Raw genomic sequence first — 25,242 nt, forward strand, 5'->3', positions numbered from 1 at the left:
TGTAACATGCAGGCTATATTATAAAATATAGATTTTGCTCGGTGCTTGGTCATTTTAAATTACATTCTATTTTAAATGAAGCACAGTCTGAAAATGTCACAGATCAAACAACTTTAATTATTTTGCGTTTCTCTGTTTTTTTTTTGTTTTTTTTTACCGTACAGTTCTGTAACAGCAAATAAGTTGCCTATTTATGATGTCATTCACATACTAGTGCCTTTTAAAATATGATATATTCATGATATGTTTCTATGGAAATGCCATGCTGTGCTTTTCATTTTGAGTTGCTTTCATCCAGTACAGGCTCTGAAAAAAAAAAAAAAAAAAAATAATAATAATATATATATATATATATATATATATATATATATATATATATATATATATATATATATATATATATATATATATATATAAACAGTTTCTGGGATCATCTGAGCTTTAATATTCATTCTAAATACACAAAGGCAAAAATATACCCACCACAGAACTTAAATTCTGGGAACTTGCTTAAGTCTCCACCCCCATAGAGTCTCTGGAGTTTGGTTAGTTCTTCATTGAAAACTTTCTCATATTCTGGTCCAGCATCTACAAGGCCACCAGAGGCTCTGTATGGACAACACAAACCAGGTTAAATGTGGAAAATTAGTTATCCAAAATAAATATGTGAGAAGCTTGATTATATCTATATCTATATCTATATATATAGCCGGAATGAATGGATTGTTTTATTTGATTTATGGGATGTTATTCATACTGGCTCTTTGTGGAGTATTCCCGTATCTTGTCGAGAAAGAGTCTCTTTACTGGATCAAGCTGTGCTGCAGATGAGAGAGAAATCACTGTTATTTGTTTCTCATGAACATCCAAAAATTCTAAAATACCAAATTTAGCCAGAATACATTAACTACGTTAGTAAACATAACTGCATTTTATGTTTAAATAAAAATATTCATACCTACTTACACATTTTTATCACAATAAAAGCATTTGCATTATGAAACACAATGAGATGCATAATAAATGAGAGATCAGTCCACCCTCTTGTGGTAAAGATCAGAATAGCTCAAAAGACAACAAAGCCTCCACAACTTTGTGACTTTACCACAGAGAAAACTATGCTGATTCAGTACATACATCAATGTAAGCAGATAATTGTGTTATGGGAAAATGTTTATGAAAGCTTTATACACATAAACTTCCACTTCATTGTTGCAGCAGGTCAGTTCTGATAATAAAAATGCATGATATGCATCAAGCACACATTAAATATATAAAATAAAAGATTTTAAGCTAATGAGTCTGTGTTGCGCTATAAAATCTAAAAGGCAAAGTGTTGCGAGTAAATGAATTGCATAAAACTATGCATTTATAAAAAAATGTCATCTGTCTACAGAGCTTGAGAATCTTAACTTTATGATAATATAACATTCGCACAAAGTCTGAGTGCTTTCCCACAAAATAACTGTCAAAAATGGTGAGGTAGCATAAAACAACAACAAAATATTCCCTTTTTTGTGGAAAACATGGCATTGAATGCAGGAAGGATGACATACCCTCAGGCAACTCTTCGAATGTTTCTTTCAGCACCTCTTCCTCTAAAACGTCAGTTTGTGATTGAATTGGGTCCTTCGGATTGATGGAGCTTTGAGCATCACCAGACTTTTCTGACTTCTTACATAGAGAGGCAGATATGGTCTCAACAACAGGAAGATCCTCGGTGGATTTAAATAAAGAGACTTCTGGGATGATGGGGTCTGAGACTGAAATGGCTCCTTCATGACAAACTTCTCGAAGGGTTGGAACTCCACCACAGGAAACTGCCACAGCGTCAGCACTGGAAACATCCATCACATACTCATGTACAACTGGAAATGAGCCAACTGCCTGACTGATGATCTCTTGGCTAGAAGGTGCTTTGTCTGCATTGACATTTGAAGACCTATTGGAAGCTATGAAGTCTTGAGATTGAGTAAATTGAGGTTGTGAAGAGTACTGTGCTTGAGTAATGTTGACAAATGTTGATGCATTGGTCACTGTAACAACTTCTGAATCAGAAAATGACTCTTCTAGAAGATGACCATCCTCAACTTCAGGAGTTGCCATAGCTTCGGAGGTCACCATAACTTCGTCACTAACAACTACTACTTCTGGTGTAAGTATTTTAGAGGCAGACGCAGCATCCTCAGAAGATGGAATGACTCCTTTGGTGTGTGTTGAAGACAGATCAGAAACTCGACTGATATTTGTCGTCATATCTTCTTGAGTTGAAGGCTCTTGTGGAGCCACACCTGAATCAACAGCTTTGGGCACTGCATCTTTTGCATTTGAAGTTTCAGTGTATGACTTATTATGCAGACCTCCCATGGCCATTTGGTCAACACATTTTGAATATGCAAAATCCACAGCAGAATCTAATAAGGCAGTGTCCACAGGAGTAGCAGATTCTGAAGAACCTTCCACATTAACTTTAGCTGGAAGGGTGCTGGTAGAAGTTTGAACTTTAGCATTGGCAACGACGGTTGCTTTGGTATCACTCTGGTCATTCAATTGATTTGGTATAGGCGGTTTGGTTGTACTTGTAGCAGCTTTCAATGCAGCAGCAGAGATCACTGCTTGTTTCCTCTCTTTGGCCTCCTTGGTCTTTTGCTGCAGTATTCTGGCAATATCGATTATAGTTTTTGGTTTCGCTTTCTCTAGGGTAAACATAACATTTTATTAATGTATATAACAGAAGGTAAAATCTTAAATCAAAATTGAAATTTTTTTAATGGAATATTGCAGTATTAATTATAAATAATTTGTATGTGCCCTTGTTTTCTTTAATCAAAATAACCTCAAAAATCTAAAATTTTGGGTTCTCCAAAGAACCTTCCAGAGAAAAGTTCTTAAAACAACCACATTTTCTTAGTGTGAAGAACATTTTAATAATCTGAAGAACCTTTTTCCAGTATAAAGATACTTTTGTGCAATGAAAAGGATCCATAGATATTAAATGTTCTTCGTGGGATCAATAAAGTATTTTTTTTTACTTTATTAATATTCCTGAGTCAAACAAGTGCAATAAAAATCATGATAACTTACTTATACTTGTATATCTGACAGGCTTCTTGACATTATATGCTTTGGTGCAGAGCGGCGTCAATAGAGGAACTTTCCAACCAGAATCGTCCAACCAAAGGAACTGAATTAAAGACACAAAGTCATATAATTTGCAGCATAGTTTTCCTCAATTTTTACATTAGCAGATATTTGAACATATGTTATGAGATATTTGTAGAGATTTGAGCAAAGCTGTACAAATTCTTGTATGAGAGGTTTCAGCACTTTCCACAAATTTGAGATTTTTTTGGTTACAATTATACTTCTGAATACTGAATGATTTGCCATGCTGCCAATCAAAATGATAGGTGTCACAATTGTACGGGTTTTATTACATTTTTGTTAATAATTAATATATTATTATTATTATTTACAATGGATGACATAGCAGTTCAACAGTTTATGGAAAACATTTAAAACTTTGCTTCTTTACTCATTTGAAAAAATAAAAATGACTGGGCACAAGGTAACTTTAGGCATCTTTATACAGCTGAGTTAAGGCTGCCCTGTGCCTGCTCAAAATTCTGTGTAAAGACGCAATGCAGCATAAAAGACAGAATAAATTATGCCTGCTCTGACCCACCTATAACAATATGCAGTTAATTGTTGTGTAAATGCATTTATGCCACCTCTGAGCAGCATTAAACAGTCTGTGTAAAGAAAGACACCAAATTGCCACTTCAGAAGCGCTTCTGTACCAGTGTAAATTTGCCAATGCATGCCATATAGTTTTGGTAAGCGCCTGTTCACAGTTTTGATACCGTTCAACTTTAGTGACAGTAATGAACATGTACCTTCAAAACCCTCAAACGCCGAACTCTCTGGAAGGACATAATTGCGAACATCCCTGAGAAGTCAACACTTGATGGCTCCTTTTAAGGCGGAGAGAATAAACAGTTACAGAATGAAGACAGTGAACGTGCAATTTTGCAAAGCAAAATACTCGAGTTTTCTCAAACCAAGAGTATAAAAAAAATTGCTCTTGTGTTAACCCAGTGTTTTTACCCTTTCAGTGCTTTGGTGTTGCTCTCATTCGACTCTTCGACAGTGTTTTTCATAGACACCGCTTGTTTGTTTACGTGTCCATCGGAAATCAGGACAAGCCGTTCAACGGGATTAAAATGGAATTAAGGCTCTCATTTAACAACGGCTGAACAGACCATACAAGCAGGATTAGTGTTCCATAAGGACAAAAAAGTATACATAAACTGAATCAAGTTGTTGTTCAAGCCAAAAGAAGTTGCGTAATCAGACTGACACGCCCCTGCGCATGCCAGTACGTAGCCTAACTCGCGTGCCACTGTGAAGGAGTTTTGTAATGTAAACAATTGTCAGACAAAATAGACCTTACAAAAAAGCAAAATACTTTGATATATGGGAGCTGACTTCGAATTTTCAAAGAAATCCATTGTATTATTTTTTTACTAAACATGCACGCTCGTTTTGATAGTGTAGTAAACACGGTATGCAACGAACTACGTGTACCACTACATAACAATAATTTGAACGACAATACCTTGGTCCAATTGTGTTTTATTTTCAACATTAAGACAACACACTGCTTCTACATTGATAACAATACGCTGTCATCAACATATTTACTTCTCATTTTGTAATATATTATACTCCATTCAAAGTTTTAAACATAGACACATATATTACTGTTCAATCAATGGGACTTCATTAAAAAATAATGAAGCTGTGGGCAAATCTTCTGGTCTGAAATGTACAGTGTGCGTGATAAGAGATGAGGGAAGGTCAGGAGATCAAGAGAAGAGGACAGCGGATAAAAGGAAAAGATGTCTGACCATGACCCCTTGCATTGTCTAAAACATACTTCTGGATGAGGTTTGGGAAAGTGACCCAGCAGAAAGCATTCAAAGCACTACAAGTCACTCATTCTCACATATACGCACATACACACACATAGAAAAACCGAGTCGGAATAACTTGCTGGCCCCACAATAGCTGTTTTCCTTGATCACTCTGGCATCTCACTAGCACAGCAGTGGAATATTAATGCGTATATTGCATCTAGACAGGAAAACACACATACACACACACACACACACACACACACACACACAAATTAAAACAAAACAGATCCCTGTTACAGTCCAAAAGGAAACAGCACTTTTCTCAGGCTCAGTAGTTTGATAATCGAGGGTGAACAAATAAGAACCTCACAAATTCAACATTTCATCATCTATGTAAAGAGGGCTCTTTCTGGAGAACTGAAGATATTTGCAGCCGATATGAGTGATGATTGATCCCTTTGCTCTCTGGTTCATGTACGATTGTTTCAACATCATTTCTACATGCTGCAAACTTCCAAAGTTTTAGCACTATATTCCTTTTTTCCTTTTGCAAATAAACAACAAAAAAGCAAGTATGAACACAATTAAAATATGAACTGATATCTCGCATTTTTACAAATATGACAGTACTTACAGTGTTGATCACTAATGCCTAACAACAGCACAAGAATAAAAAATAAAAAAATCAACATACATCAATCAAAAACAAACTCTGATCTCATTAGTAATGCAGTTTCAAACTTAAATACAGTACTATTAAATAGTTAACTTTGTGATTTACCACAATAAATCTAACAACGTCAGGGGAGAACTGAAGAAAATCTGGCTGAATTATTGCTAAAATCAAAACCACCACATATTTTCACCGGTTATATTAGTCGTTCAGAGATATTTGACACGTAAGGTTCTTTTACGAGGAAATGCCCCCTTGAGACCTGCTATGATATTTCTGTGAGGCCTCTGAGATGTCCCATTCTCAAAAACATGAAAATAAATAAGTTACATAACAAAAGATACCGAAAAAACACACATAATTTCCAAAATAGTCTTTCCATGGAGCATTTGTGGCTGTTTCTTCTCGAGACTTGCTGTAAATTTTCCTGAAGATGCTCACGTTTAATGGACCCTCAAAAACAAACATCTCGAGTACATTCAGTTGTTGAACTGTCACCGGTATCGTTCAGTAAAAACAGATAAAAAAAATAAATAAAAAAAAAATGAGTCGGTTGACACTAGAAAGGTTTGCCAACAAAACCTAGTCTAGGTTTTTAGCGTTAATGACTGAAATAAAGGAATTAAAGTTGAATAGGGTGAATCTCACAAAAACATGTCCAGCTCGCCCCAAAATAGTTTGCATTAAGAAGTGAATTTGTTTAAATAATTTCACTTTTTTTGCATTAGTAAGAATGAGATGATGATTATTATTATTATTTTTTAATTATGTTAGTAAGAGATTCATGAGACTCACCCATAATGAGATTTTCACTGGAATGGCACATCATTTGTAATAATTCTGTGTATTCTAGAATGAAGACCTCCAAAAATATATAACGTCAAATGGCACTACTGTTCCCGGGTCATTAGAGCGTTAAACAACAACTGTATGCTTGACTCTTTAAGACTTACAGCATCCTGAGACATCCTTCACATCATTACAGAACTGAAATTTCTCCTCTACAGTGCATCCTTCATTTTCACTCACACACTTGACTTGTCTTGAAGCGGTACCTAGGACAATAAAAATCCAATCGGGTTGGTTGGATTGATTAAGACTGTTACAGCATTTTGCAGACTCACAGATGCTTGTGCAAATACACACATTCACACACTGGGATTTATGATGCTGGGTGGAGTGGGATTGTCACATTAGGCTGGTGGGCTTTCACCACGGAGCAGTAGCGGATATGGAATCTGGGGGTCAAATGGTCAGGTCATACAACATGGGTCAGGGTTCGTCAAAGAGCTGAAGGTCCAGTCGCACCACAATCTCTCCCGTGGGGACTTCGTGTAAGAGCAGACGCTTGGTGATGGGGCCCTTCGAGCCCTGGTCCTTCTTGATGTCGGCCAGCCGAATCTCTGTCCTGCCCAAGAAATCTAACAAGACAAGAAATGGAATGGGGCGAAAGATGTAGAGAGAGAAAGAAAAAATGCATGTGGTTATGATTGCACACTACTGTTCAAAAGTACGATTTTCAAACGTCTTTTTTGTTCACCAAAGCTGAATTTATCAGATCAAAAATACAGTAAAACAGCAATATTGTAAAATACAGGGTTCCCACACCTTGGTTAACTTCAAATTCAAGGACTTTCCAGGTCCAACACCCTCAAATTCAAGGACTTAATGTGGGGACACATTTGTTGTGTCCAACAACAAACGTTGAGGTACCACCGTAGTTTCTATATTTCAGTATCACATGATCCTTCAGAAATCGATTTCTGCTGCAACATTCAGATGGTTGGGTCAGAATTTGCTGTAAACAACATAACATCCTGCCTTGTATCAGCGGTTCAGGTTGCTGCTGGTGTAAAGGATATGTTCTTGGCAGACTTTGGGCCCCTTCGTACCAATTAAACATCGTTTAAACGCCATAATCTACCTGAGTATTGTTTCTGACCATGTCCATCTCTTTTTGACCATCATCTTCTGATGGCTACTTCCAGCAGGATAATGCACCATGTCACACAGCTCAAATCATCTCAAACTGGTTTCTTGAACACGACAATGAGTTCACTACACTAAAATGGCCCCCACAGTCACCAGATCTCAACCCAATAGAGCACATTGGGGATGTGGTGGAACGGGAGATTCGCATCATGGATGTGCACCCGAAAATCTGCAGCAAATGCATGATGCAATCATGCCAATATGGACCAAAAATGAGGAATGTTTCCAGCGCACTGTTGAATCTATGTCATGAAGAATTAGGGCACTTCTGAAGGCAAAAGTGGGTGGGTCCAACCCGGTACTAGCAAGGTGCACCTAATAAATTGGCCAGTGAGTGTATATACATATATATAATTATATGTGAGAGAACACATGTATAAATAAGCAAGTGCATATGTGACACTGGACCACACAACCAGTCACATGGGTAAATTTTTTGAAAATGAGATTTATACATAATCTGAAAGCTGAATAAATAAGCTTTCCATTGTTGTTAGGATAGGACAATATTTGGCCGAGATACAACTATTTGAAAATCTGGAATCTGAGGGTGCAAAAAAATCAGAACATTGAGAAAATCGCCTTTAAAGTTGTCCATTTATGTTCGCGATTGTGCTACATTCACTCACAAAAATAAATGTTTTATATCAAAATATCTTCATGGAACATGATCTTTACTTGATATCCTAATGATTTTTGGCATAAAAGAAAAATCAATAATTTTGACCCAATTACCGGTATTGTTAGTATAATTAATAGCCATATAAGTATTGTTGGCTATTGCCACAAATATACCCGTGCAACTTATGACTAGTTTTGTCATCCAGGGTCAAATTATGTGAACGAGTACATTTTCAATATACTGACCGTCCGGGGAGAACTGATCCCTCTCGAACACAGTGACACACAGCACATCCTGCTCCAGGTCTTTGATGAAGAACTGGCAGTTTGAGTTCCATTTGGGGTTCAGAGTGTCCTGTAGAGTCTTAGTGACGTGACACTGAGAGCCCATCGTCACCTCACAGTACGGGTTACTCTTACCTGCGCACAAAGGACATTTATGATATTATCAGAATGCTTATAACTTCGTAAAGCACCTTATAGCAAATAGTTTTAATTCTTTACCGTTTGAACGGCAGGGCTTTAGCTCAATGCCTTCAACAATGTTCACCATTAGCCGGCCAATACCAGTGGCCCTCTGAGACCTTACTGCAAACATAACAGTAACACAAAACCAGTGCTTAGTGCAAACACTCAGAGCATTCATAGCTTTATTAATGCAGTGAGGCGTGTATAAGGAAATATGTGAGACAGACCCAAGTAGGCCTTTTCTCTTTTCTTCTTCTCTGTTTCGATGAAAAGCTCAGAAGCGGCTTTGATCTTCTGCACCCAAGCCGTCCTGTGGGATGGAACAGAGGTACATTGTCAAAATATGTGTGATTTACAGCGTTTATAAGAGCGGTTGAGCACATATATTGCAGGATAATGGGTACAGATCTAATTAATAAACAAATAATTAGTAAATACCGCTCGTTGATGCTCTCAGCGCGTATAGTGTAGACTCTGTCTATGTGAGATATGTGGAATATGGGTTCATCTCCTGAAGGATCAGTGGGCAGCTTCACCAGCACCTCATTAAGAAAGATGGGCTGCAGAGGTCAACGAGTCAGGTTAGAGGTCAGACCAAATATCAGAGTAAAGGTAAAAAAATGACTGCAAATAAATAAGATCTTTAAGAATGTCTCACCGTTTTGTACATGCGATACTGAAGGTGGGATTTCGCACTGAAGACCTTGTCCGTTCCAGACGAGCCCAGAGGTTTGATGATCTGCGTGAGGAGCAGGAAGTCGTTAAACAGAAAGCCGTAAAGCTCCTTGTTGCTCTTGGCTTTGTAGAGTTTTCCACTGTGTAGAAATTTCCGAGGGCCCAAGCAGTTTGTAACCGAGTTGAACACAAGTTGCTGTAAAGAGAGAGAAACTTTTATTGTAATGAGACAAAAGACACAAAGACAGCTTGACAAATACACACTACCATTCAACCATATATGATACAACCATATATGTAAACTAATTAATTAATAAGAAAAAAAGTAGATTAAGAATCGTTTCGGATCATGACTCCCAAGATCGGAATCGGATCAGATCGTGAGGTGCCTAAAGATTCCCACCTCTATACGTTTATGGATTTGTTTTACTGGTGCGCAGAACAAAATAATCTCTTTTCAAAATATCGGAAAGCTAATTAAATACAGTGTAAAAAAATGATTTTACTAAATGTGCCTATGGACTGTGTTTATGCAGCAAGTTTGTGTTGTGGTACCTCTGACAGCCCCTCACACTGCACATGTGCCTGGATCCACTCCAGCCGGTCCGAGTTCTCTTTCTCACGCACGCCTTCGTTGACCTGCGAGCACAGCTCTTCAGCCTTCTCCAGAGCCAGCCGCAGGTGACTGTGGTCCGGGTGGCTTTCTGGAGTGTTCTCTATAATCTGTGTATGAGGGAAGACGAAAAATGAGACGATGCTCCCAGGTACATGAAACCAAAAGTGAGAGAGTTGTGATATAAAAATGATGGAAGCTTGTTTCCGCCATGGAATAAAATAATAAAGTAATTGCGACTTATTATCTCTCGCAATTACGAATTTATATCTCAAAATTCAGACTTTATAACTCGCAATTGCAAGTTTATATCACATTTTTGAAAAATAGTCACAATTGTGGGATATAAACTCGCAATTGTGGGATATAAACTTGCAATTGTGGGATATAAACTTGCAATTGCGAGAGAATAAACAGAATTGTCTGGTATAAACTCGCAATTGTGAGAAAAAAAGCCACATTTGGGAAATAAACTCACAATTCTGTTTTTTCTCTAGCAATTGCGAGTTTATATCCCAAAATTGTAAGTTTATATCCCACAATTCTTTATTTTTCCTCGCACTTGTGAGATTGTATCCCACAATTTTGTCTTTTTATATCTCACAATTGGATTTTTTCTCACAATTGCAAGTTTATATCCCACAATTCTGTATTTTTCCTCGCACTTGCGAGATTGTATCCCACAATTTTGTCTTTTTATATCTCACAATTGGATTTTTTCTCACAATTGCAAGTTTATATCCCACAATTCTGTATTTTTCCTCGCACTTGCGAGATTAAAATGTTGAGACAAACTCGTAAATGCAAGAAAAAAAATCTGAATTCTTTATGTGCTTTTATAGATGACAGAGTTTTAAATGTGCTGTTGGTTCTTCATATAGTAGTTAGGAAATAGTCGATTAACTAGATTGTGAGCATGTACGTACGTTTTTGATGATGAGCGGGTATCGGGTGACTCTCTGCATGGGCTTGAGAAGGAAACTTGACAGAGGCATTCCCTTACAGCGAGGGTCCATCGCCAACCTCTGTAAAACATGCAAACGTGCGTAAAAATCCATGCAACATCATGGCAGTATCTTCAAAAATAAAAAATAAAACTCTTGTTAAAATGATTTAAAATTAGGTGTATGAACAATTAAAATGTGCAAACAAAAACATAACAAAGAGGGAAAATGGAGAAAAAAAACATAATTAAGTGTCACAACATATCACTATGGATTAACCGGATGACTGCTCGCTAGTCTCACCTTAACAAAGTCTTTGAATTCGGGCACCTCGTCTGTTTTCTGCTGAATGAGGGTGGCGCCGTTGAGCTGGCAGCTGCAGAAGCGGATGTACGGCTGCATGTGAACAAGCTGCGCGGTTAGGATGTCACCAATCATCTTCACCGGCATGCGCTCACCTGACATCTTCTTCCTCACCCGCAACGCCCTGGAGAGACAGTTAGATGGGGCATTCTGGGTAAGCCACGTAATGCTCATTATATGGAATATAGTTGTCGTAACATCGGTTTAATAAAGCTGTGAAGTGTGAATATTTAATTAATTGACCTGACATGCCACATTACTTAACTGATGCACTGCATTCTGATTAATGACTTTAGAGCAATAAACAAAGAGGGAGCTTAAATCAGGGGTTAATTGCATGGTGACTAATGATGAGGTAAAGGCTATCCACTGTGTTAACCAACAGGTGGCGTACTTGAGCAGTTTGATGTTGCACATGATCAGCTCTTTCCAGTTGACAAAGATCATGGCCACCTCCTTCTCCGTCAACAATTCCGAGTCCAGCAGAGGCTTCTGGAAGGTCTGAAAGCAAACCATAAATATATATGTATACTTTTTTTTTTCCCTATATGAAATTCTATCTATAAACTACATTGCGAACTAGCATGATATGGATGATACACATTCATTAAATGGGATCACCTCAGCTATTCCTACTTCCTGGCATGATTTTACACTGAACATCATACAGACAACAACCCTGACTAGACTGTTGATCTTTGCCAGCCTACAGCTGATTAAACTGTGATTTCCTGCGAGTTTTACCTCAGTAACTAGCTGCAGGTCATTGACATAGTTCTCCTCTGTAACAATAAGTTCATGTATGTATCCCTGTCTCTTCCGTTCCACTGGCGTCAGCATGTCAAGCAGGTGGAGGTCGGCACACCCTGTGAAACGCACAGACGTCATGCAGTCAAATCTCATGCTTAGATTAATACATACAATTTTTTTAATAATTAGTACATTAATTCAGTTACAACAAGCTGATATTACAGTCACACTTTATATTAGGAGTTTTTAACAACTATGTACTTAGTGTGTTGTTGATGTATTGCAAATAAGGTTGGGGACAGGTTTGGTGTTTGGTATGGGTGAGGTCAACAGTGTAATTATGGATGAAATTACAGAAAGTAATAACATGCAGGTGTTTGTTTTATACAAGTACAATGTAAAAACATTTATGTACACATTAAGTGCATCATATCAAAAGATTAATTTAAATGTTAGTACATAGCAGCTAAAGACACTTAAATGTAAAGTGGGACCGATATTACTTTGGTAAGAATAATGCTGGAAACAAATGCTGATTTGTTTTTTCAATTGTAATTTTAAGTAAGGAATAAAGTACGGTGGTCATTACCTTTAAATAAATGGCCCGACATGCTTGTAACACTTATAAAATAAATACCTGGACATGCAACATTGATTTGAGTTGAACTTACTTTATTATGTGAGAAGAAAGAGATGGCGGAGTGATACGAGCAGTTATGTATGAACACGCTTGCTCAATTATACTAAAATATTTGACAGCAGAATGCTGCGATTGTCCAATCAGAATAAAATGAAAGCCGTTTAGGAAGGCAAACTAATTGTTTGTTCACTTCTTTAGAATATGCATGCAGGAGGTATATTGCTCTAGCAATTCTCTTTTCTTGCCATATGTGCGGCTCATGAACTAAATGACAGCATTATGCATTTAATAATAGTGACTCTGGTAGAAGATTAAAAATAAATAAGCCAGTCTGCAGTTGCCATGGAGTTCTTTAATGGTTACACATCATTTTTTATAAAGGTGGTATGACACTGTCTTTAAAGCTAGGAATTGATGTATATATAGTTGAGTTTTTAACTGTACATTCATTTTTATTTTTTTTTGATAAAATGCTTTAATCAAGTACAATGGTTAATGTTTTGGACATTGAGGTGAGATATTCAGAACAAATGCATTTTTTTTACACAGTATTGCAAATATCCGATGGGAAAGAAGCAAGTTGTGCTTCTGTAGTCCGAGGATGGTTATGTTCACTTAAAATAAAAACAAAAGAAAACCTTGCAACAGATTGATCACGGACATGATGGACAGTCCATCCAGCCAGCCAATGATAATAAAGCAGCACACTGTGGAACCAATAAAGAACCACACTAACATGAAATAAACTTGGAAGGAATTTCATGTCTTGTTTCTCAGCACTAAAAAATACAATACTGTTATGAGGCAGATAAAAAAAAGAAATGAAATCAGAGTTCATGTGTTGCAAGTACAATATCGTAGGATTAAAAATTAATGCCATGCTTTTTTCCTACACTAGATGAACAAACGGCCCAAAAACTCATTTTTTGTTGTTGTTCTTATATGTTCAAGAAAATTCCAGTCTTTCATGTTGCACTTGTAAACATCTATTTATTCATAAGCATTTGTAATTAGAAGGGTATGAAGCTTATATTCAGTATGTTATTCTCTTTCCGTAATGCAATTTAGAGTTTCAGTCAAAGCATGACAATTCAATTTCATAAAATTTGGACTTTCTTAATGCTCTCTACTCACTACTTGTACTTTCATTTTTATGTTTTCCAGTAAAAAGGACGGTGTACATACTGCAGTGGATTTTCTTTTTAAAACACTATGCATAACTGTTTTTGATCATTATAAAAATAGTGAGCTGTTGTATCAAGAACAACTTAAAATCTAGTGTTCTCAAATCAACAACATTTCAAAAATAATTGCAAGTTCAATCAACATGACAGAATGATGACAGCAAACGATTGAGGATACAAAACAAAAGCATTCATCCATCTATATGGGAAATACAATTGTACAAGCAATGAACCCCCAGAAAACCCAATCATGTGAGGGAACCCTTCACGAGTACGTCCCTTACAGCAACATTTTATCCTGTACATGTACGCACTTTGTCTATCACTGTACCATTAACCTTAAGTGGCAGTTGTGCAGTTTTTTGGTTTGCAACACCAATTCTCAACCCCGTCACAGACACAACGAAACGATCGAAATGAAAAACAAACGAAACAAAAACAAAGAACAAAACAAGAGACTAGCAAGCACACGAACACAAATAAATCCATCCACTGTTTTGGTATGAACATGTAACAAACAATGACACAGAGAGGCATGTGACTGGACCGGATGAACGGAGACGTCCATCTTGTCCGTCAAATTGACTGACAGCACCTGTGTGTATTGGAAGGGGTGAGGGGGGAGGGGTTGTTCTGAATGACACACAGTAGTATTCTACATGAAGTCCACACATATCCGACCATTTGGGGACATGGTAAATACTTGGTTTCACTTTTTAGACACATTTTGGCAACCAAAAAGAATGACATCTTGATATTTCAATTGGTCGGATATGCTGTACACATTGCTATGTCCACACATTAGAGCCTTGATGAGTTGGCAATGACACTAAAAAGCACGTCAAGTTATGACACGTTTGATACTGCACCCCTTACGTCATGACTCATGAATAGTGGGTCATTCTGTGGTGCTATGGTCCATTGAGAAACCATGGGGGCGGGGCTTGGTGGAGCGAAAAGCGTGCATTAGTTGGACGAAGCGGTGGAACTTAACACTGAATGGAACCATTTTGATTGGTTGCTTCAAAACAGCTTTTTTTTGTTTTTTTACCTACAGGCTTTGGGGCGAGATCACAGAAAGCCACAAAAGGACCCACTATCCAGCACTTTCACTTGATTAGTATTTCAATTCATTGTACAAATTCAGTGTGAATGATTAATTTCATGAATTTGTAAAAGAAAAAAGGAAAGAGATCCTTTAAAATATTAGGCATTCTTGTTTATTTAATTGCTTTAATGCGGAGGATGCTGGCTGGCAATTTTGGCGAGCGTCTACGGTTCTGAATATTGAGGTTAACGACTGCTCTCTGTAGTATTCGTCTCTTCTGGCCACAAAGCCAGCTGTGGGGGGGCAGTCACATGATCAATGTTCCATCTCCCATCATCCCGCTGGACACAGTTTAAGGGATAGTGGGTCGCTTTGAGGACTTTCAAGGCTGAGTGGGATATGGGCAACATAAGAGTCCTAGAAAGAGGAAAACACAGCACATAAGCCAAAAAAAGAAAAAAAAAAAATCTAAATAAAAAAAGGAAAGAAAAGAAAAACCACAATGTGCAAAAATCTTTACGAGCTAGGAGAACTAAATGAACTCTGCAAGACACTCTTCACAGGACGCCACAATGACAAGGACACAAGCATGCAGAGAAAGAGAGAGAGAGAGAGAGAGAGAGAGAGAGAGAGAGAGAGAGAGAGAGAGAGAGAGAGAGAGAGAGAGAGAGAGAGAGAGAGAGAGAGAGAGAGAGAGAGAGAGAGAGAGAGAGAGAGAGATGAGATTCTACTTAATGCTCTACAACATGAGGTGAGAGGTTGCTTGGAAACAGGAAGTGGAGAGGCTTCAGTGTGGCAGAGGATAAGGACTGGACATTGGACTCTAAAACTCACCACACTGTGAGGACATAACTAAAACTAATTTTGAGAAGGTCCTCAAAGATGTGAAAGAAATGATTGTTATGAGGTATTTTAGATCACACTGGTACTGGATGTTATTGTTGACGCTTCAAGCCAATTCAATTCTCATAGGTACATGAATTTTCAGAATCGTATTATCTGTATTTTGTTTTTGAGCAGGATAGAGAGAAGTTCAGTGTGAGCGTGTGTATAAGATACAAAAGAACATTCTGGACTCACATTGTTGGCTGGGGTCTGTGTCGGTGGTCATCTTGACGTAATTTGACGGGAAAAGGCCAACAGAACCATTCAGCTCTCCTTTCCACCAATCAGGATCCTCTCTGCTCAAAACATTGATGATCTGGCCCTTCCCGAAAGGCAGCTCGTCATCGTTCTGAGCTGTGTAGTCATACATGCCAATCACCTGGCACACTATGGAGGGGAAACAAAATGCACGTGTATAATGTATATATAGTTAAGAGTATTTGGTAGATTACCTTCATTTATCAACCATGACAACATGCAAATGCTATTAAAACAAACTTGTTAATGATGTGTAGGTTCCTTACTACAGCATAGCACTATAACCTAGCTCTGTACTAAATAACAATAGACAACAAGCTCAAACTCGACAAACTCAAATATTCTGTACCTGCATTGGGTGTTGGTAGCTTGGGTGGGTTGGGCTCTGTGGGTGTGGTCTTACTGGTGCTGGGGCTCAATAATTTTACATAATTAGCTGGAAACCAGCCAATCTGACGCTTCTTTCCTCTTGCCTGCAGAGATCAGTAGCAGTGGGCCATTAAAATGAATTTGAAGTAAAAATTTGAATAAAAACGATTTATGAGGAAGAGCGACATCTCACTGTTATCACCATATCATATCACTCCACATGTACAAATGTAAAAAAATAACATTCAGTAAATCAAAGTACAAAAAGTAAATGTAGAACCAAATAGTGTCACTTTTATAACTTGATTACATTAAATGTGTTATTAGTAAATGTTTTAAGTAAAAGGTGTGTGTTGCTGTGGTAGAAAGTGTGGGTGCATTTAATAGAATGTGTTTTTCAGACCTGAAGTTCTCCTTCCCACCATCCTCCTGGGTTTTTCTTGCGAATGAGAATGAGCTGGCCTGGTGCAAGGGTGAGCTGCTCCGCCCCGGTGGCCGTGTAAGGGGCGATCACCTGGGCAATCTCTGAACGCAGAAGAGAAAAGCTGAAGCATTGGACCGATCTCTAATAAAATGCTGTTATGGTCTAATTTTGGTCTCAGAGTTCAGTTATGAAGGCCACAAAACTGATGCATAATTATTATTTTTTTAGATAAAACTTGAGCAGCAGCACTCACCTGGTTTCTTCCCTAAACTTCCTGCTTTCCCAGCAGATCCCAAACCCTAGAAAATAAGTGGGAAGAATGCTATGGTTGTGCTGGTCTATTTGGTTTTTGACTACAGTAATAACTTTTTGCATGCAATTGTATTTACATAGAAAGTACTGCTTAAAAAAAACACAATTCAAGTTCTGTTGAACATTCTAAGCCATTACCTCTGAATCTTTAGGTTTGACATAATTTGAAGGGAAGACTCCGGTCTTCCCGCCCACAGTGCCAGTCCACCAATCTCCTTCTTTCTTTGTGACCGTGATGACATCACCTTGCTGGAAGGTCAAGTCACCCTGCTCACTGCTTTCATATGTATACATGGCCACGTACTCTGTGATAGACAAAATCACACAAAGACTTTCAGATACAAAATGATTAAGATGAGAGAGGAAGTTACAGATGATCCACGAGTTGTCGCTGGTATTCTGACCTTCTCCGAGATCCGTGGGTTTGTTTGGAGAGGGGCTGGGTCTCTTAACACTGGGAGGGCTGTCCGAGGAGCCAGACTCAATACTGAAACAGAACAACAGCATTCATTTACTCAACATTACAACCAAGCATTCAACATCACACTCTTTGGAAAAAAAGCCAACAGGTACTATACAATGGAGTCTGGATTAAAGTAAATATAATTACAAATATCAATTATCATGAACTTCCCTTTCAATTAAACTCCATGACTTTTAATTAAATTCCATTTTTCTAAGGTGTTATGTTTATTAAAAAACATGATCAAAAAGCTCAAAAAGTAATACATGATATATATTACGAATACATTTTTTTTTTTAAATCTATGATATTTTGCACAGATACATTCACTGAAAACTGAAATAACCATTTTAATAGATTAATTTAGTGAATTTAGGCATCAGTATTGACTGATCAACTATCCCCTGAAAAAAAAAAAAAAAAAACCAAAAAACCCCTCTAATAGTAGCCAATAACCAATATAGTAATGATATAATCGCACAGATACACACCTCATAGATTTCCGGACGGGCCCGGAGATTAGTTTGACGTAAGATTTTGGGAACCAGCCTCTCTGCCCTTGCACCTCTCCAAACCACCACATATCCTGCTGCTCCAGCACGGTGATCACGTCATTTTTGTTAAAGTTCAGGTGATTGTCTTTCTTAGCTCTCCATGGGTACAAAGCCTGTGCCTGCAGACCCTCCACCTTCTCACCCTAGAAACAAGAACGAGAGTATTCAAAATGAAACCAATAAAAAGATCAGTTTTTCAAAAAGACCCCAGTACCTAACCATAACTACCATCTTAAAGTCCCCCTATTATGCTTTTTTGGATATTGCCTTTCAAGTAAAGTGAAAAATAGCTGTTTGTGAATAGCTCAAAGTGCACGATAAATCAAGTTATTGTCTCCCAAAAGAAAGAACCGATTCTGAACTGCTGAAATGAGTCGTCAGTAATTCCAGTCTTACTTCCTGCACAAACCTACACAGGTTTGTAACAAACTTGAATAATGCCAGCCTATGATTTATTTTCCCAGCCCTACTATGGCCACGGGCTGCAGCGAACGTCTACTTTGCCCCACCCTCAAACACTGTAGTTGTAGCTGAGGCCTGGTAGAGTTTGGTTTGTTTTGTCGAGAAGATGCTGTTTTCTGCGCTGTGAAAGCAAATCCAGTCTGAATTTGATTCCGAATTGATACGATAAAACCGACACCATCGTTATTGTTCGTATCACTGTGTATACAAGCGCTGAGAGGAGTTATGAGCTGAAATTCAGATGACGGGTGTTTTGTTTGGGCTGTAAGCAATAGATAGACCAATCACAACAGACTGGGCCATGTGACCAATCAGAGCGTAGACTCTCTGTGAAAGGAGGTGTTTAGAGAGATCGAATCATTTATTAACTATTTCAGACAATGTTAGAAAAGAAAAATGTATATTATGAGAAATTAAAGTGTTTTGACCTTGGATGCATGTAAACCTATAATAGGAGAACTAAACATAATTAGAAACCTTTAATATAGCATAATAGGGGCACTTAAACAAATGATGAATGCTATGATTCTTTTCATATGCAGCAACAATGCAATAGCCTGAAAGAAAGATGCCTTGCATTCTTGAAAATATTGTGCAGGATAGAGCAATTTTGCATCTATACAGATTTATTCCTTAGTAGAAGTTGATCAATTGTAAGAATTTTACTGTAAATTTCCCATTCATGGAGAGGAGCAGTATTTAAGAGGGAATCTCAAATGTGTACCTGTCCGAGCACAGGTGAGGGTGAGGAACCGGAAAGCGTGGCAGGGGTGAAAGCAGAACGCTGTCTGCTCTGCCCCCCACTGGGCACAGACAGGGACGGCTGAGTGGGCTGTGTTGGCCATGCATCCCATCCATCGCTGTCCTGCTTCTCCCCAGCAGAATTAGATGGCCATCTAAAGTCACATGAGCACAGGATAAAAATAGATGCAGATAAAACTCAGGCATATTTAAATGACAATATTCTGCCTGAACTAAGAAAAGGTATCTGTAAATATCTTGTCATGGACAAACTACTTACGTAGTGCTGAAATCTGCCCAGTTACTGGATGTTGAGGAAGAGGAGGTGGTGGGGCATGGAGGGGGAGGGGCTGAGGAGGGCGGGGCTATCGATGCAGGCTCTGTGGAGACCGGCTGTATGGGTGTGGTTGTGGTCGATGAAGAAGCGGATGATATATGGGAACCCAATTTAGGGGTGGAACTAGAAGCAGCGCTAGTCCTCAAACTAAGAGGAACTTCAGACTCTGGAATCTTCTCTGCATAATTGGCAGGGAACCAGCCGGTCTTCCCTTTAATCTCTCCTCCTAACCATCCAGGTTCACCAGTCTGAGACTCATCCACCTGAAAAGAGAAAGCAAACAAGAGACACAGAATCAGGATGTGAAAGGACACAAAACAATAATCTAAAATAACTGAGAGATGAAAAATCACAGGGAACCACAGGATCTTCATTGTGATATGCATCAGAGATCTGAATACAAACACAAGAATCAGAATACAAAGTGACTGTGTGCAATAACAAAATAAAGGACTCTTGTTGAATGAACACAGGAAATTGTATCGACTTTCTGAGTGAGCTTATGCCATATACAGCAAAGCCTCTGAAATCTGGCAAAAGCCTCAACAACAGACACACACATATTATGATCTCTGTACAGGGTGTGTTTTAGCCTAATGACAGATGAACGATACAGAGACTCATCAAGGACAAAGACAAACTAGAAACAAATGAAAGTGCACGAGGAGCAGAAAACCTCGACTTACCCACTCTCCCTTCACCTTCAGGCAGAGTGAGCAAAGGGAGGACAGAGGCAGGGTCAGAGGTCAGTAAATGTGCACACTAACTGCACACATGCATTCTCTCTTTCACATGATGAAGAAACAAAATCGCGCACTCTCTGACAAGCACACATCAGAACATAAACACACACTCTAGGACTGAAACTCAAGATTTCCCAAGAATGCTATTGATACGATTTTTCTATTCTCAATTACTGTAAAATAAAATAATATAATATACTATAATATTTGGATTAACTGTTGTTTTAAATCATCTATATACACTACCATTCAAAAGTTTGTGGTTGGCAAGATTTTTAAAAAATCTTTTTTATCAAGTTTTTTTAAAGAAGTCTCTTATTGCTCAAGACTGAATTTATGTCATCAAAATACAGCAAAAACAGTAATATTGTGTAACATTACAATTTAAAGTAACTGTTTTCAAACTGTTTTTGTATTCAATCAAAAATTGAATACATTTTAAAATGTAACTGATGCAAAGCTGAATTTTCAGCATCATTACTTCAGTCTTCAGTGTCACACGATCCTTCCGAAATCATTCTAATAAGATGATTTGCTGCTCAAGAAACATTTCTTATTATTATTAATGTTGAAATTATGCTGTTATGCTGCTTATTTTTGTGGAAACCGTAATAATTAAAATAGAAATCTTTCATAATCTTAAATGTTTTTACTATCACTTTCGATCAATAGGCCTTATGCCCAGCTCCACTACTTCCTGAACTTCAGCCAGCTCCTTTGTTTCCTGTCTGACATTATTGGACAAACTGATTAATCCAGGTGTGTCTGAGTATTGTTACTGAGGTCAGGCACACCTGGATTAATCAGTTTGTCCAATAATTGCAGACAGGAAACAAAGGAGCTGGCTGAAGTTCAGGAAGTAGTGGAGCTGGGCATAAAGCCTATTTAATGGCTCCTTGCTGATACGTATTCATTTCTTAAAAAACAAGTCTTACTGACCCCAACTTATATTAAAAATAGTGTGTCTATCAGAATAATTAAATAATTAAAATGATATCTAATGAGTAGAATAATAATTAGTTGAAACCCTAATACACATTTTGGTATTAAAAAAGTGTGAATACACTTCCTAACTGTTGGCTTACCATCACTATGTCTCCAGGAATGATGGTGATCTCATCGTGGCTGCGGGCCTCAAAGGGATACAGTGCTCTATAGAAGACCACCTTTACCTTCTCCTGATTAAAACCAGACACTGGGATTTTATCTATAACACAAAAACATGAGTTAAGTGAATTTATGCAGTCAGCCTAAAACTAATCCAATTCATGTCTAGTTCTACAATCTTCTTTTCCTTCACCTGTCATGGACCAGGGGGAATGAGCCTGTAGTTTTCCTGGTATCGGATGCTGTGTGAAGAGTTTGGAGAGGTTCTCCTGTATTTCTCCTCTGCTGTGGTTCTCCTCTTCACTCACTCGGCTCATCCAGGCCTGAGGCACAGGAGGAGTGGGAGCTTTCCCCAGCCCATCGTCTCTCCATGCTGGAGACACACCATCATCTGCCCCTGACAACCTGGAGGAAAGTAAGAGACAAAATGAATGCCTGTTAAAAAAGTTAAAGTGAAGTTTTTCCCGCAAAGAATAGCCACAGAAGAACATAAAAATACCTAGATTCTTGTAATTCTGTGGACTTCCTGTCATGTGACGGCTGGGTGATGTCAGCCTCCAGCTCCTTTTGTTTCTGCCTCTGTTGTTTGTTGTGGATTTCTCTCAGTTCCTGCAATGCATGATGGGATATTGGAGGACAGGTAAGGGGGAATATAGGGGGCAACGGGGCTCTGTTTGCACTCTCTCACATTCAGACACACTCGACACGTTCACAACTGCGCCCTGCAAGTGCTGTCTGGACAATCTGACATATAGACTGTTTTTTTTTTGTTGTTTTTTTTCTGATCATCTTACTAAAGTATTGATGTCAAAAGTGTCTACAGTCTATTCAAAACTATTCGAAAACACCCTGCTATCTCTAAACTTTTTAAATATTTAAAAAAAAGAAAACATTAAATAGCTTATACAATTTGTGTGCTTGAATGTATTTATGTAAATGTTTATAATGTTAATAAATGGCAAATGACCCACTGATGTAAAAACTGACTAATAAACATTTATATTTAAAGATTGCATGCATAAATCGTACACTTGCATGGTACATGGTGCAAACTGCATAGCGATTGTGTTCATGATGGCAGGCTGCAATGCCTGCTTGATAACTTTACATGAAACACTGGAGTCACAAGAGAGGAAACATGGAAATCTCAAGAAAAGAGGACTGTTTCAGCTGACCAATGAAAACACTGCTGCTTATGTAACGCCATACCGTTCCAACAATAAGCGAGCTCTTTAGAACATCATCAGGATACGGTAGAGGAGTCAGATATTATAAAAAATACAAAAATATAAAGAAGATTAAAATGACAGATCTATGGATAGCATAAACTTTTATGCTCTGGGATCTCAAATTGAAGTTACATTTCTGTTCAAGATTTAATGTCACATAAGCACAATTTACATAAATAAGAGCTATTATGGAAAGATCACTGCAAGCGGTTTGGTAATAGACAGACTCTAGAAAAACAGAGAGAGTTAGCCATTGTGCAAAACACACACATACACACACCAAAGCAGTGCCAACGCATGTGAGTGTTTAGATTTCATGAACCAGACGTGCAATTTCTAATGCATTTGTAAATTCACACAGTGAAGTTTGCCAACACTTTAGTCATTTTTTTTTTTTTTTGTAATTTTTCCTGGGCAAGTCTATATAGCATATTCTTGATCACAGCAAGACCAATGTAACTAAATAAAAAAAAAAAAAAAAAAAAAAAAGAATATGTAAAAAAAAGAAATATTTGCACTAAAAAACTCATTCATATTTCAATTTCTGAAGAATGTTTGAATTCCAGAATGAATTGTTCAGTATTCAACTTAATAAATAAATGTTTTTTTTTTCACTAGCTAGTGGAGAAAAAAAAAAAAAAAAAGACTAGAACACTGGAAAACAACATGTCTCAACTTCGGTGAAAAGGAGTTCCTGAGGATGCACCGTTTTGCTTTACAGCAAGTTACTCTATTTTGAAAATGTTTTGGGCACAATTCTGGAAACTTCAAAATGATGTTCTCCTTAAGTGACTAGAATTGTAAAATGACAGTAAAATGTATGTAATAGCTGCTAAGCTTTTCAAGAAAAGACTTCAAAGAATGTATCCCTAAGAATGTTGAAGTCCAGGTTCATGCGTAAGGTTGTTTTTGGAATTAACTGACGCACATGGCTTGGAAAAAAAAAGCAGCACGATCAAACGTAGGCGTTAATTACGCTGATCTAAAGACCAGCCTCAGATCAGTGTGCAAAAAGGAATAGCTTTCTACGGATACGTGAAGGTTTAGAATAAAATAGCTACAACGCTGCCTTTGATGGGCTTCTCAAAGGGAGCTGGAGGAGGTGCAGTGAGACACACGAGCAGGGGACACGGTGTAGGGTGAAATCAAAGGTCAGGGGGGAGGGGGAGGGATGACCTGGAAGTAGAAGTGTATATGCTTCAAACAGGCCAGCAGTGCTGCGAGACAGTCCAACAGCACCTCGTCCACAGAGCTCCCTGACTGCAAGAGACACAGAGCCACCCATACGGTCACACCACCATCATCATTGTTATCATCATCAGTGTTTGCACTCTGTACTAATGTGTACTCAAGCTCTACCCAATGCAGAGCTTCTTAAAGTTAATAATCATTTTAAGTGTAGAGCGTAAGACAAACGGACTAGACAACATATTAACCAAAGCAGAGCAGCGAAGCCCATTGCTCTGTTAGACTAGTGCAAGCTACAGGCTTGGGGAAAACAATTCTCCAAACTGATTATTTCAGGAATATTATCGATCAGGGCTCGACAATAAAGATAGACCCATGTTACAGGGTCAGAACGAAAGACTTGAGTACGATCAAGCGGAAGATGCAGAAAAATCAGCGAGACGCGATACAATGACCAAAGAGTTCTGTCTAGTGTATGTCTGAACCAAAAAACAAGAGCACATCCTACATATACACACCCATAAACTCTGCTGTTAACATGACAACTGGCACACATCTTCTTTTCTATTCCCACCAGGATTTCTTTTTGTGCGATTTACATATACTTAACCATCTGCGTTCATGTAAAGCAACTTTGCGTGCATTTGACCATTGAAGCGTGTGTGCCAGTCAGCTTTCTCGTCACTATTGCACTTAATATATTGTTTAACATTAAACAGCACGTTCGCTTTATTTTCTCACTTATGCATGTTTATTACACTAACGTGTCAATAATTGTATGTAGTACAGGGCTTTTTGCCATTAACTGCTGTTAAATGGCTAATTTTGCTGTATAGCAAAAAATGCAACATTTTGATTTTGCATTGTGTTCAATGATCGTGTAATTGCAAAAAAGATTGGAGGGACTGGTTTTCCAATGGTTCGTTACAGGACTCAAAACCGAGTCCTACATTCGGTCAAAAAAGAACCATTTTAGACCATAATATGTTTCTTGCAACTGTTATATTTTTTAAACACATTTATTCCTTTTTTAAAGGATTATTTTATATTATTTGTTATATAGTAATAATTATTATTAGGTGTTTTTTGTATTATTTTAAGTATTTTAGTCGTCCATAATGAAGATGCGGCTGGGGAAAAATCTGAGCAGATAAAATATCCTTATAGTTGAGCCCTGTTGATGGCTTAGTAAAGGGAAGTAGTCAAGACAAGACACAACTGGAAGTGTGCTACTCTAACTCCCCTTCATAAAGGGCAACAGAGAGCACAGTGCTGTGAGT

At 37.9% G+C, this 25,242-nt stretch overlaps 2 protein-coding genes across 4 annotated transcripts in view; both read right to left on the bottom strand.

The window, feature by feature from the left end:
- Positions 1 to 97: 97 nt before the first annotated feature.
- On the bottom strand, positions 98 to 4,389 carry LOC308688844 (uncharacterized protein). The gene is made up of 7 exons (XM_081362252.1): positions 4,108 to 4,389; positions 3,897 to 3,974; positions 3,085 to 3,184; positions 1,557 to 2,696; positions 758 to 821; positions 484 to 608; positions 98 to 306 (listed from the first exon to the last, which is right to left on the bottom strand). Exons 2-7 carry the CDS (start codon positions 3,945 to 3,947, stop codon positions 275 to 277), a joined length of 1,512 nt encoding a protein of 503 aa, XP_081218378.1. The 5' UTR covers positions 3,948 to 3,974; positions 4,108 to 4,389; the 3' UTR covers positions 98 to 274.
- Positions 4,390 to 4,621: 232 nt separating this feature from the next.
- The window catches only part of itsn1 (intersectin 1 (SH3 domain protein)), a 44,981-nt gene continuing 24,360 nt past the window's right edge, over positions 4,622 to 25,242 (bottom strand). For 2 of the 3 annotated variants that reach the window (XM_081360290.1, XM_081360288.1), the window contains 23 exons: positions 22,045 to 22,154; positions 21,739 to 21,950; positions 21,524 to 21,645; positions 19,639 to 19,958; positions 19,342 to 19,513; positions 18,093 to 18,298; positions 17,543 to 17,625; positions 17,277 to 17,443; positions 17,080 to 17,125; positions 16,806 to 16,927; positions 16,383 to 16,506; positions 15,971 to 16,162; positions 12,013 to 12,134; positions 11,663 to 11,769; positions 11,209 to 11,392; positions 10,888 to 10,986; positions 9,904 to 10,071; positions 9,332 to 9,544; positions 9,112 to 9,233; positions 8,901 to 8,983; positions 8,710 to 8,793; positions 8,452 to 8,625; positions 4,622 to 7,013 (listed from right to left, as the gene is read on the bottom strand). In XM_081360290.1, coding sequence (XP_081216416.1) covers positions 6,865 to 7,013; positions 8,452 to 8,625; positions 8,710 to 8,793; positions 8,901 to 8,983; positions 9,112 to 9,233; positions 9,332 to 9,544; positions 9,904 to 10,071; positions 10,888 to 10,986; positions 11,209 to 11,392; positions 11,663 to 11,769; positions 12,013 to 12,134; positions 15,971 to 16,162; positions 16,383 to 16,506; positions 16,806 to 16,927; positions 17,080 to 17,125; positions 17,277 to 17,443; positions 17,543 to 17,625; positions 18,093 to 18,298; positions 19,342 to 19,513; positions 19,639 to 19,958; positions 21,524 to 21,645; positions 21,739 to 21,950; positions 22,045 to 22,154 — 3,381 coding nt within the window. In that variant the 3' untranslated portion in view covers positions 4,622 to 6,864. Of the gene's footprint in view, positions 7,014 to 8,451; positions 8,626 to 8,709; positions 8,794 to 8,900; positions 8,984 to 9,111; positions 9,234 to 9,331; positions 9,545 to 9,903; positions 10,072 to 10,887; positions 10,987 to 11,208; positions 11,393 to 11,662; positions 11,770 to 12,012; positions 12,135 to 15,970; positions 16,163 to 16,382; positions 16,507 to 16,805; positions 16,928 to 17,079; positions 17,126 to 17,276; positions 17,444 to 17,542; positions 17,626 to 18,092; positions 18,299 to 19,341; positions 19,514 to 19,638; positions 19,959 to 21,523; positions 21,646 to 21,738; positions 21,951 to 22,044; positions 22,155 to 23,950; positions 24,035 to 25,242 lie in introns of all 3 variants that reach the window. The other variant, XM_081360289.1, reaches the window with a different exon arrangement.

Source organism: Scardinius erythrophthalmus (genome assembly GCF_964197995.2).
Source record: "Scardinius erythrophthalmus genome assembly, chromosome: 3".
NCBI classification, from domain to species: Eukaryota; Metazoa; Chordata; class Actinopteri; order Cypriniformes; family Leuciscidae; genus Scardinius; species Scardinius erythrophthalmus.

What these genes read in the sequence shown, in the direction of transcription:
- LOC308688844 (XM_081362252.1), bottom strand. Translation starts at nt 3,947, where the DNA reads ATGTTCGCAATTATGTCCTTCCAGAGAGTTCGGCGTTTGAGGGTTTTG. An exon ending in ATTCGAAGAGTTGCCTGAGG is followed by an intron (nt 822 to 1,556) that starts GTATGTCATCCT and finishes TCTCATCTGCAG; the next exon opens with CACAGCTTGATCCAGTAAAG. An exon ending in CCCAGAATTTAAGTTCTGTG is followed by an intron (nt 307 to 483) that starts GTGGGTATATTT and finishes TTTTTTTTTCAG; the next exon opens with AGCCTGTACTGGATGAAAGC.